At 37.9% G+C, this 13,470-nt stretch overlaps 1 protein-coding gene across 1 annotated transcript in view; it reads left to right on the plus strand.

Moving 5' to 3' along the window:
* Positions 1–11,333, plus strand: part of LOC140146589 (ATP-dependent RNA helicase DDX1-like) — a 33,567-nt gene extending 22,234 nt beyond the window's left edge. Inside the window, exons 18-29 of the mRNA XM_072168459.1 lie at positions 72–122; positions 867–941; positions 2,357–2,416; positions 3,336–3,387; positions 4,315–4,461; positions 6,175–6,269; positions 6,686–6,758; positions 7,663–7,735; positions 8,127–8,169; positions 8,584–8,679; positions 9,396–9,516; positions 9,999–11,333. Coding sequence (XP_072024560.1) covers positions 72–122; positions 867–941; positions 2,357–2,416; positions 3,336–3,387; positions 4,315–4,461; positions 6,175–6,269; positions 6,686–6,758; positions 7,663–7,735; positions 8,127–8,169; positions 8,584–8,679; positions 9,396–9,516; positions 9,999–10,126 — 1,014 coding nt within the window. The 3' untranslated portion in view covers positions 10,127–11,333. The remainder of the gene's footprint in view (positions 1–71; positions 123–866; positions 942–2,356; positions 2,417–3,335; positions 3,388–4,314; positions 4,462–6,174; positions 6,270–6,685; positions 6,759–7,662; positions 7,736–8,126; positions 8,170–8,583; positions 8,680–9,395; positions 9,517–9,998) is intronic.
* The last annotated feature ends 2,137 nt before the right edge of the window (positions 11,334–13,470 follow it).

The raw sequence follows: 13,470 nt of genomic DNA on the forward strand, positions 1-13,470 counted from the left end.
CAATCCTGTCCAATATATTTTTTCATTTAAATTTTTGTTACAACTCTTTAAATGTGTATTTTTGTCCACAGATGGTGGTATGTTCAGCTACTTTACACAACTTTGATGTCAAGAAATTAGCTGTAAGTTCATAATGGACTATTCTAGTTGAAATTGCACACACCCCCTGTGGAAGACATGAGTTTAATTACCTTAATCTCCCACACAGATCGTAGATTTCAAATGGAGTCACCATTTAGGTAACGCCATTTGAAATTCACACGCCCTGTGTGGATTAAGATTAAGGTCATGTTATCTTCAACTGGACTAGCCCAATGTTCTTCCTCTGTAGGGATGATGATCATCAAATACTGTAAAATTTGACATTTTCTTGCTACAAGTATTTTTGTGTCTTGCCCATTCATGTCCACTAGCGTATTAGACCAAAATAGGATGTCCCTTTAAAGTCTATAACACTAACACACTTATAACTCTGTGACAAATAGAGCTCCCACTTTCTCACAATGCACATCATTGTGCTTAATTAAGTGCTGGACAGCCTGCTGGTCCTTGATACAAGGCATACCCAGGAATTTTATCATTTCCCAACTATTTTCTTCTCATGCTTGTTATTGCAATAGGATGTCATAATATTGGATATCTGGGGTGCAGTTGGGTGGGATATAGATTATTTCTAGTCAAGGAATGCATACATTATGAGACCATTATAGGCCCAATAGTGGCCAAGAATAACTTTGTGGAGTTACTGCATTTGCCCATTAACTGTTTGTTATAGGGTCCAAATTGGTCAATAATGATATTGAAAAGGAAAGGAAGTTCTTTCAATTAAGAATGATTAAAAACTTATATGTTTGTTTGATTGACAGGAGAAAATTATGTATTTCCCAATGTGGGTGGATCTCAAAGGACAGGACAGTGTACCTGAGACTGTGCACCATGTGGTGAGTATGAGAGCAAAATTTGGGTGGCAAAATGATTTGAATACCTGAGTGGAAGAAGGGCCCAACTCCATCAAAACTGTTTTTGAGATATTAAGAAAAAACTTAATATTTGGAAAAGTTTTATAGACAGAATGTTTTCATCTTCAGGGGACCTGTAATATACATGAACAAACAATATTACATACATTCAAAATTATATATGATGTTTCCATGGCAATGGTACAGGTCTTAATATGAGCTGAAGTTGGGCCCTTCTTCCACTAATATATTATAAGCATGCGCATTGGGGGCGCCAGCCCCCCGGGGTAAAATGAAATGAAGGGGCGGCAAAAAGAAGGGGCGGCAAAAAGAAGGGGCGGCAAAAACTGGGGCGGCAAAAACGAAGGGGGCGGCAAAAAGAATTAGTAAATAAAAAAGGGTGGAAAATTTGATAAAGCATAAAACTTTTTTTTTAAATGGTACTCTACATCAAAATATGCTTTTTTTTTATGGAAGGGGCGGCAAATTGAATTTTCTTCAGCCCCCCCGGGGTTGGGGCGGCCACGGCACGCCACTGATAAGTGCCAGTTCCGTAAGCAGATGTGTTATAAATAGCTACAGAAATTTGATAATTATCCATTAATTGCACAAGTAGAAGCATGAAAATATGTTAGCAAGAAAGTTTATTGTAGTGAAAAGCAGATTTCATGGATGAAAAGAAATTCCTCTTTAACCCAATATTAGTGGAAGAGGGGCCCAACTCCATGGAGTTGGCCTTTCTTCCATGAAAACCATGATTACGTGTATGTGGAAGACTATTTAGAGAGTGGATTTTGGCTAATCTTTCACACACACAGAAGAACAGTCTGCAGGCAATAAAATGCTGGGTCTAACTCATTTTTGTATAAAAATGGAGTTGGGGCGCCCTTCTTCAACTCGGGTATTCATTTGCATTATCAACAAATTTGTTATATGTTAAGTATATGCGCAGTTTAGAAGGTTGCCATCGGAATAACAAACATGCTGCAAGTAAGTCCTGATATCTCAAATCGAGAAAAATTGATATATCCCTTCATCTGACGTAGTCAATTATTATGTTTCCTGGTTGTCCCATCATTCCTTCTGTCTGTCTGAGGTTGTGAGTGAAATTTCTCGAAATAGGTGTCAAGTGACTTCACTCGGAGAAGGGTCTGTAATTGGCAGGCTTCAAAACCCAGTAGTTTTTTTGCATAATATGCTAATTTGGTTGCAAATTTGCATAAATATGCATATTTTTTATTATTTTTTTTTATTTGATTCTTTTTAAATAAAAAAAAATGTATAATTGGTTCAAAAATTCCCAAATTAGGATTTTTATCAAATTTGAGGTGTTTTGGTGCAGCAAATCACTGATTATAAATCCTTTCTAATACATTATATTTTCATGATTGTAATAGGTTGTTAGAGTGGATCCACGTAAGGACACGTCTTGGCAGCGTAAAGGAAACAAAGTGCAAGTAAGTGTTCTATCCAGTCTAAATCTAAATCTGTCGAATATTCAGAGTCAACGTCTGTATGGCCCTTAGTGCAGACTTCCAAGTAGAAGATAAATGCATTGCAAGTGTACTGTGCTTGCTACATCCAAAATGTTGCAGTGAATAAATATCAGTGCAAATTGCAGAATATGTGATGAAGTATACATTGGGTTATTACAGTTTATCAGAATAGGTGATTCCATTTGACATCTACACCCCTGTGTGGAAGATTAAGGTTGTGTCTTGATTTCAACTGGAATATCCCATTATCCCATTTGTTGACTGCTGGATAACTGAAATCACCCTATGCTTAATACCAGCCTGAAGGCATCAAGAGATTTTGAAATCTGCAGGAACTTTAAAACTTTACAGCAGTGAAATCTTTCAACAACATACAGTATTGTCTGTAATAGATGCCCGGGCGTTGCATTTTTCAAAGGGGGGGCGTTTATAGAAGTGAATTGTCAATGAAAAAACTTAAAAATCTGGTTCAATATCCTGATGGTGCTCCTGTAGAAAGGAGGGATTTATACTACTACTGATGACGGCACTCACGGAAAATGACATTTTCCTGGTAAACACAAAATTACACCCTAAGTGTATCATCAAGCAAGAATCTGATGAAATTAATGAATAATTAGGCAATGAAATGGATGGAAGTTTGAGTCATAATAGGTTTTGTCCATGCAATTTAGCGATCGTCACTGACATGACTGACAACTGATGCATGTTTTAAGTTAACTCACACGATATGGCATGGAAATGTTTTAATTTTTGTCAATTTTTCATAGAAAATTGGAGGGCATTTATTAGAGGGGGGGCGTTTATTACAGACAATACGGTATACTTTCAAAAGGTTAAGATTTTGTTGTAATTTGTCACTCTTTTTCATATATTTCAGACAGATGCTGTCCATGCTGAAGATAGGATCACATGGGGAAGCCAATCAAGAGGTAAGCGAGTTCAGAAGATAAGATCCATAACTTGAAATAAATCAAAAAATGTTTTTTTTTAATGAAATGTAAATTGTTTTACACATCTGGACCAATTTTTAGCGTCACACATCATTGCATTCGGTCACAATGTTCATTATGTAAAAAAAAAAGAAGCTATTTTAAAAATTGCATCTCGCAAAAAAGACAGTAGACCAGGCCTAGTCATGTGTATGTTAACGAAAGTTGACTCCTATGCACTAGATTTATTTGAAAAAGCATTAGGGGGAATTAAAAAATTGTAGATCCTATATTTGCCTTGCTTCCAGTTTTCTGATGTAACAAAACCCCTACCTCTCGCACCCGATGATTTTGAAGGTGCTTGATGTAACATGATTTCAAGACTGACTGCAGTTATTCAGACCCCAATTCGACAAGGTTAAGGGCTCTGCATGATTCAATTGGTGGGTTATCATCACAAGGTGAAATATGTATTGTTCCATTCCCCAAGCTGGAACCAGTACATATTTCAGTCTAGTAAGTATATTTCTACCATTACACACATTTAAGATGGTTCATATTTGTTTTTTATCACTCGTATGTAAAGTCATTAATAGAGAACTAGTATACCCTAAAAACTTGATAGTTAGCATAATGTGCTTACTATCGAGCGCTTTTGAAAACATGAAATTGTACCAAAGTCTGTCGCTTTACCAACTAAGCTAATGGGATTGAGACACACATTTGGAGGTTTACTTGTTCGTATATAACTATGTGTATCAATGATTTGCTCCAAACCTTTTACACTTTTGTGGATGGGGCTCTTCATGTTTGCATGTTTTAAAAGCGCTCAGTAGTAAGCACATATGCTAACTATCGAGTTTTTACGGTATTATGCCAGTTCTCCCGAGCTTGTTTACCCTATATTGACTTGGTTTACTTTAACAGAGACTCTCTCTGAAGGCACCAAGATTCTGAAGATTGACTATCTAGTGAAGGCCATACAAGAACACAAAATGGACAAAGCGATTATTTTCTGTAGGACCAAGATAGATTGCGACAACTGTGAACGATTCCTCATGACATTGGGAGGAGGTAAATACTGGTCAAATGTTTACAGCAATCAATTACAAGTTAGTTCATTGCAGGCGTTAGACTCTGTTGCATTGGGGTTTGGCAATGCAAGTTTGAACCCCGGCGTAGTTCCTGTTGGTTCTCATGAAATAATTGAGCTAATTTGAACTTCCCCTAACTTGTCTTGGTTAGGCGTACGTGAACTTAAAGAGCTGATCCTGGCTGCGATGACGTATTGTAGGATGGATAGGGTGTGCGCTTAGCTGCAGTTCCCTATTGTTACTGAATGGTTTATATGGAGTGTCTTGGACCACAGTGGATTCCTGTAAATTGTCCAGAGGCTTGTGGGCTTGTGCCTGTATGTAGCGCACTATAAAGTACTACGCTTTTCCCCCTAAATTTAATGGTTTTATACACAATAGATTTACTATTAAAAATTCAAACATAAAATAATTTTCTTGATTTGTGAGTTTCTAAATATTTCAAAACTATCATTAACTTGGGAGTACAAGGTCATGTTGAGTTATTGCCTATTCCAGTTGAAATCCATACACACCCTGTGGAAGACATTACCTTAATCTCCCACACAGGGGGTGTATATCTCAAATGGAGTAACCCATAGGTAACCCCATTTGAAATACACACTCCCTGTGTGGGAGATAAAGGTCATATCTTCCATAGGGGGTGTATGGATTTCAACTGGAATAGCCCAATCCATTGTGGAGATAATATAAGGAGTCCAGCTATATCTGTCCAGAAAATGGCCAGTTTGATGGTGATTTGATGTTTGCTAGAAAAGTGTATTTTGATAGATCTGATGTTAATTATAAACTGAGCTCAAAAAGAAACTTATAATTTTTCACAAGGTCATATCTTGAAATCCTGTCCATCAAATTGAACTAAAATTACACACAGGTTTACATCAATACTCTACTCTAAACACATGTCAGTAACCAAGCAGTTATCCAACTGACACAACAGCAAAATGCACTGGCATGGAACAGCTTCGTGGACCACATTCACAGCCCAGCCCTGTTTCATGAAAAAAGTGTATGAAAAGCAGAAAGCAGCACCGTTTTATCATCTGTGCAAGGATCTTGTGTGCATTCTCACAGATTGTTTGTGCTGTGTGTCAAATGTTAGGCTGTGAAAGTGGAGGAAGTCCAGGAAGCTGTCCCATGACAGTGCATTATGTTGACCATGAAATTAGGAATTTACAAGAAAAAGTTGCACATGATGTTGTTCATGAAAATGAGTATATGCAATTGCAAAATGGTAGTGTTCCTAATTTTTCATCCAAGGGAATAAAATTTGGTCACATTAATACACACAGTTTGATCGGTAAAATCGATGAGTTTCGACATATGTGTGGTAATGTATTCGATATTATTTGCGTTAACGAAACTCTCTGTGACCAAAGTATTGTTGACAGTGAGTTACATCTACCTGGTTTTAACATCTTAAGAAAAGACAGAAAAAGAGATGGAGGCGGCGTTGCTCTCTACATTAGAAATACTTATAATTATAAGAAAAGAGATGATTTATCTGATGGTTGATCAGTTGGACAACTGCTTGGTTACTGACATGTGTTTTGAGTAGAGTATTAAAGTAATCCTGTGTGTAATTTTGGTTCATTTTGATTGGCAGTATTTTAAGATAATGACCTTGTGATTCACAAGTTGTAAAAAATATAAGTTTCTTTTTGAGCTCAGTTTATATTGTGTTCATTTGTAGGTCCAAGAGCTCGTCCAGATCACCAATTCTCATGTGTATGTTTACATAGTGACAGGAAACCACCAGAACGTAGAGAAAATCTACTCAAATTCAAGGTAATTGAAAACAGTTTTGTTTGTATGATTTTTTGTTTGTTTGTAAACCAACAACTTGATGGATTAAGGTATCTGGGGGTGAGGATGGAGCATAAAACCTAATAGATTAAAATGTGACTGTCCGCTTTTAGAGGCATTATTCTCCTTAAGACAACAAAAACAACCACCCTGTTCTGTTTTACGGGCAGACAGACTTTTCAAGTTCAAGGTTGGTCATTGGGATTTTTTTTTAAAACTTTTCAGCCCGATTAAGCTTTTCTAACTGAAATTTGCTTCTAATAAACACCCCGTTCAAAAAATTGCGCGCCCAGGAGCATTTATTACAGACAACACAGTATTATGTTATGTTTTCTTTGAAAGATAAATAAATCATTAATAGTTTGATAACCCTTTGTTTTCTGTTGTTTGATTTGTAGGAGAGTAGAGTGCGTTTCATGATATGCACTGATGTAGCAGCCCGAGGTATCGATGTCAAAGGAATTCCATATGGTAAGATTGAGAAATGGGAGAGTATCTAATTGGATTTTTACTGAATTTCTTCCTACACTTTACTGTTGTTTATCTTGACCAAGTTGTCCAAATACATGTATATTACATTTTGCAAATTGAATTGCATAGAAAGTTGTGTTTCTGTCTCTACTTGTTATCAGTTGTCTATGCAATCATTTACAATGTATATGTTAATATGTAATGTATGATATAACTATACAATATATCATTGCATCAGCTGCTGCTGTTCCATTGTTCAGTAGGAACTAGTGACAAGTATGTTATAGTGGCAAAATTACAGGGCATCCGTAGGACGAGCTAGTTAGGAAAGTAGCACGTGCAATGACAAAGTAGCCTGTCGCAGACACCATTTTACACACTGCACTGGAGCTATGTTCAGATAAAACATGGGATGGACCTTATGAATAATATTTATTCCGAGTATTAATTTGGGTGTAAAATTTCTGGCTTTCCATTTTTCATTCATTTTCCTACAAATATCTGTATTCAGATTGTATATATGCCACCCTCTCTCCATCTCACCAGTAATTAAATACCGTATGCATTCCAATAAGCCCCCAGGGCGCTTTACAAAGTCATTTTGGGTGGGCTCTTATTTTTTACCTGGTTTACCTTATTTTTTCGTTTATTAGAGACAAATGTACCTACATTATAATAGGATCCTGAGACGTTCTATTAGTCTTTCTGATGCTGAATCAATGTCTATCAGTCACTTCAACATTGACGGTACCCTTTAGCAAATTGGAAATACCCTGGGTGGGCGCTTATTGGGGTATGGGCGCTTATTGGAACGAATATGGTAAATGGTGTGTGGGGAAAATTGTTTTCTCTAAATTCTCCCAACCCTGATGAACTGTCTGAAAATTGCTTATTTTTACTGCAGTTGTGAATGTAACCCTACCAGATGAGAAGGAGAACTATGTCCATCGTATCGGTCGTGTGGGCCGAGCAGAAAGGTGAGGTTTTACTTACACAGGCTTACAAACATGATGTTATCATTGTTAAAAGATGTAAACAAATCTACTTTAAATGGTTAGATGTAGCCTACCTCATATTGAGGCCCATCACCCAAACATTCTTATTTCAAATTTTTAGTGAAATTGCTTCAGCAGTTTGGATCACAGTGGCCCATAGAACAGTACATGACTTCCAGGTGGTATACCCCCAAACTATCATGTTTTTGTTCATACTGCCTAAACTTTCACTTATGAGAAAATAATAGGCTTTCACCTGATAACAACATCTGCATTTTTATGTGTAAAGTAGACGGACGAGGCTGTCAGTCGGATTATACACCTTTCATCATTGTACATGTTTTTAATATTGATGTCTCTCTTTTGATTCCAGGATGGGTCTAGCCATATCGTTAGCATCTGAAGTCCCTGAGAAGGTGAGGTGCTGCAAAACCTGGATGATATGTTTTCATAAAATACGATCAATGGCACTATTATCAGGCCTATCTTCCTGATTTATAAGAACAAAATCATCTGGTGTATCACATATACTGATGGAAGAATTGGGTGAATCCATAGTGACGTATGTTGAGATTTCACAAAAAATGGTTATCACATAGTGATGTACAACACACATGTATAACTTTGGCAAAAAAAGTACGATTTGCAACATTTTAATATTTTGGTCTACATGTACTTTAAATTAGACACACAAATTGCTGAACATAATTGGCAAGTTTATCAACTTTTCCCAATCTTAATTTTTTGATAAATTTGCGATCAACATCTACCAATAAGACATGACAACAAATTTGTGAGATTAACAAGTGATATAATTTCTTCTGTTGTAGGTTTGGTACCATTCTTGTCCCAGCAGGGGTAAAAGCTGTTATAACACCTATCTAAAGCAGGAAGGTGGATGCTGTATATGGTATAATGAAATGCAGGTAAGCTATTTTTGAGGCCTTGAGGTAAAGCCAGGAGTGTAGCAAGAGCCTCGGGGGCCCATGGACAAGGAGCAGTGCGGGGCCCTTTTAACATCTTCTTTTCAGCCCTATCCCCAACAAACTTCATTTTTGCTTTTACTCTGGCCCCTGAACACTCGGGCTCATGGACTTCGTCCACCCTGTCCACCCGCTTGCTACACCCCTGGGTAAAGCAGTTTGGCGATTTAGTTTAATGGTATGAGGGAGGGTGATTGCTGACCATGACATCACAACAGTGGCATAGCCAGGGGGCTGCACTTCCCTTGCCTCACCCAGTGAGATACTGGCCACCCTGATATTTAAGATTTTTAGGCCAATTGTGCTACTTTTTAGCCCATTTTTGATGATTTTTATCAAAATATTCCCATTGCAACTTGCCTTGCACCTTCTGTGAAAATGTCCTGGCTACGCCACTGCATCTCAAACACAAAGGCACAAAATAATAGTAGTTTCCTATATTTTGTCTGCATGTTATTTATGAGAGGAGTGCGTCTTGCTTGCCACACCCTGGTTTGTATGCCTAAAACAAAATGCTTATTTTAGGAGCTCTTTGGGGCCATTCTTGCTGTTGCGCACAGTAGGGTGTAAGGTTCCTGGGTACGCTCCTGTGGGTGTTCAGATTTTGGACTTGGTTGGAACTGATGTTATTATTATAATTCTATCCTTTTTTAATGCAGTACTTGGCGGATATAGAAGAGCATCTTGGTGTAACCATTGATGAGGCAAAATCAGATATGAAGGTACAAGCTAATGAATTTGATGGCAAAGTGGAATATGGACAAAAGAGAAAATACATGGGTAAGTAAAGAAATTTTGATGCCATTGGTCTAATCCATTTCAAATCCACACCACCCCTGTGGAAGATTTGGTTAAAGTCTTCCACAGAGGGAGTATGAGTTTCAAAGAAAATAGACAATTGGGTAACTTCCGTTTGAAATACTCACTCCAGTTGTGAAAGATATAGGTAAAGCCATAATACAGAGGCGTATAGGTTTCAAAATGATTAACCCTGTCCAATTACATTTGAAAATATACTCCCCTGTGGAAGACATTTCCAAAATCTTCCACAGGGGTAGTGTGGATTTCAACTGAAATAGCCCATTCTTGTCCATACTCACCGGACATTGATGGGTGCCGATCATTTTGATACATCCTGTATGAATTACGCAGTGTTTCAAGACCCTAAGCCTGCTACTTAACACTGTTCTACAGAACTTGTTTTGTTTCTACTGTTTTGTATTATTGACACTATATTTCCCTTTTACTCTATTCCCATGCAGGTTCTGGTTATAAAGGACATGTAGACATCTTAGCACCAGCCGTGTCAGAGTTGGCCCAGCTAGAGAAGAGAGCGCAGTCTTCTTTCTTAGGATTCTCCGGCGTGCAAGATAAACTGTTTGCTTCTTGAATGACGTTTACAAGTTAACCCACTGGACACTACTGGTCATCTAACAGCATTTCTGATTGGTTGATAACTTGAAATGCTCATTTCAATTGCCAATTATGACTAGGCTTTAAACTATTTATGGCCAAACTTGCATTTGCAGATGATCTTATTAATACCCTCCTTGATTGGTTCAAAAATGGACACAATATTCATTTTGGCCAATCGGCAGGTAGTTTTCATGGAGTTAAAGGAGGATGGTCGTATTTCATCACATGCTATTTCTGCCTTGGTGGAATGACTCTGATCTGCATGCCCTCACTACCTGTGAAGTTTCATGCCGGTATTCTATTTTGAAAGAAAGTATTGTGTCAAGGCTAAAGCTGAGGAGAGCTTTTATTGCTCGCCTATACCTTTGGTGTAACAATAATAACCACATATATATAGTACAGTAAAAATGCTCTCCTAGTGCTCTCCTGTAGCACTCATGGAAAGCAAAGTCTGAGGTGTTTTGGAGCCTTGAGGTCATATAGTTTTGGGAACTTTGCTTAAATAATACAGATATTCTGCAGGGTAATACATTGATCTTATAGGGGTTGATAGTCATGAAATAAACATAACTTGCAAGCTCTTGATGTACCCTGATCATTGTGATACCTTTCATCACTATCGACCCATGTTGCACGCTGTATTCGCAAATCAGTACAGAAAATTGAAATGGAAGAAATGCATTGTGGGAAGTGTAAGATATCTTTTTCGTGGGTTAATAGTCCAATGTAAATTTAAGCCATGTTGTTGAGAAATAGCTGTCTGTAGCATAAACTATGTACCCAACTGCAAAATGCATGCCAACTGTACTTTTGAAATGTATATAAAAAAACATAAAAGGAGATATGCAGATACAGGATTAACCCTCAGTGTACTACAAAATATTACTGTACAAAGCAAAGTCTGCAACACCAAGCATCCTGTGTGATTCAGTTGCGTAATCATGCAAAATCACATGTACACACAGACTTGCTGGCCAGACAATGTTCACACTTGTGGCTTGCTATCCCTGGTCTCCTGCTATGCACCTGTGGGTTTAGTTGTGTGAGGGTTAAGGTACTGGTGACTTTTGTCAAACATTTAGGGGCTGTGCAATAATTATGTGTACCCCTGGGGTGGTGAATTTTCAAAATGGTCTTCCAAAATGGCTTGCCTGCCCCCTTTGGCCATGCCAAAATCTTTGCCCCCCTTTTGATGTGCCATAAAACCTTTGCCCCCCCTTTAACGTACCAAAAAATCTTTGCCCCCCCCCTTACACATGCAAGATTTTGGAGAACCCAAATTTAAAACCTTAAATTGTCTTATATAATGCGAGTGCAGGAAATTTTGCATATTTGAATGTGTTCCTAACGTTTTCCTACACATTTTAGGGTGTAATATAGAAATGGTGCCCAAAATATCTGCGCTAAAAATCGCTTGCCCCCCCCTTTCGACCTGCCAAAAATCGCTTGACCCCCCCTTTCACCCTGCCAAAAATGCTTGCCCCCTTTTTTGGCCTGCCAAAAAATCTTTGCCCCCCCTATAATTCACCAGACCGGGGGTACACATAATTATTGCACCACCCCTTATCAAACTCAAAACAAATGTACGCAGAACATATGGGTTGTTCAGTTGTTATTCAAAATTCCAAAATGTAATTTCATTTTCAAACTCAACTTTTAGGAAAATGTATTGTTTATCTTATGTCATTTAACAGTCTTGTCCATGTCTGTTTTCAGTGACCAGTTTTGGTCATGGTATTCAGCGACTATCTTAGAGCGCTATCTATAATACTAGATTCCACCCATGGAATGTAAAATTTGCATATTTTGACACCTCTTGGGTAAGAAATAACCCAAAATGCAATGCAATTTTATACAGTTAACAACTTCAGGTACACATTTGACATCATATTTGTGCAATATATGTCCAGTAGCCTCAAATTGACAAAAACTGGCAATTTTGGGTCAATGAAGCTGTTGTTTCAGGCATTGAAAATCAAGGAAGATGTTCAATTTTCAATAAGATTTAATATGTTTGTGTATAGAATAGGTCTTGAACTTCACATTTCAGCGTAATGTTTTTCAGACCAGTTTTTTTACCGTTGATCCTTGTTTTTGAAGCTAGGGTTTATCAAGGAATCGGTCACTGTAAACCGTGACCAAAGACCAGTCACTGAATAAAGTGACCAGAAATTCCAACATGGCTTCCATTTATAACTTGTTTGCTGTGTATGGACAACTGCAGGTGGGGGTGGCGATCTCAGATAGTCATGGAATACCGCGACAAAGTGGTCACTGAAAACTGTACCCGGACTAGACTGTTTAAGTCTCAGTACTATTATATTATTTATGTGATTATATCCAATGTATAATACAAGATACTTACGTAAAATGACAAATTCTTTTTAAGTGTGGTTCTCGCATAGTATGCATGCAGAAGATGTACTGATTTGCTATTCAGTGCACCATGGTTTGATAGTGACAAGAAATACCTCAGTTGCAGGACAGGATGAGCTAATAATTGAGGTATTTTGTGTCACAATCGGCCCATATTGCACGTGAGTTGAATATCCGGCCATGTTTGCGGCTAACCACGTCACATGCAGGACCTCTATACCTTCAATCAGGGAGAATCCCTGGGATGTGATTAACACTTACACGGATGATGTGGTCTTATGGTCTTTACCATGAGGCCTTTATGCAGCATAGCTTTATTGGAACAACTCATTCATAAAAAACACATTTTTGTAACTATATATTATAGTGAAGAGGTCAACTTTTCAGTTCTTGTGGAAGGGGACATCTTGGTAAAGATTATCAGAGGTAATTTTCAGAGATGATGTATCGTTCGAGTCCGGACTCGGACTCAAGTCCACTTTTTGTCGGACTCGGAGACGAAAAGACTCGGCTCGGACTCAGACACAAAAGGACTCGGACTCGAAGCCGAGTCCGGTCCGAGTCCAATTTTGATAGTACTGGAATTTGTTATGCTTCATGGAATGGAGAAATAATAAATAGCACTCTGAAAGAAATATTGACTCTTGTTACCTGTTTTCATGACAGTCAAATATCACCCATCAAGCTGAGCTATACAAGGCAAACCCTATACCCAACTATACCCAAATGTTTAGCTCTTTAAATTTCATTACCATTATCTGCACTTGCTTACTTGACTTACTTTTTCAGCCATCAATCCACTGCAGGCCGCAGCATGTCTCCATGTCCGTTTTGTGCTTGTTGGCACCAGTTAAGGTGGCTGTGTACTCTCAGACATGCATGTAGTAAAAGTGCAATAACTTTGTAATTATTCGCGCAAAACATATAAAAGTATACATTTTT

This window comes from Amphiura filiformis, chromosome 2, assembly GCF_039555335.1.
Source record: "Amphiura filiformis chromosome 2, Afil_fr2py, whole genome shotgun sequence".
Taxonomy (NCBI): Eukaryota; Metazoa; Echinodermata; class Ophiuroidea; order Amphilepidida; family Amphiuridae; genus Amphiura; species Amphiura filiformis.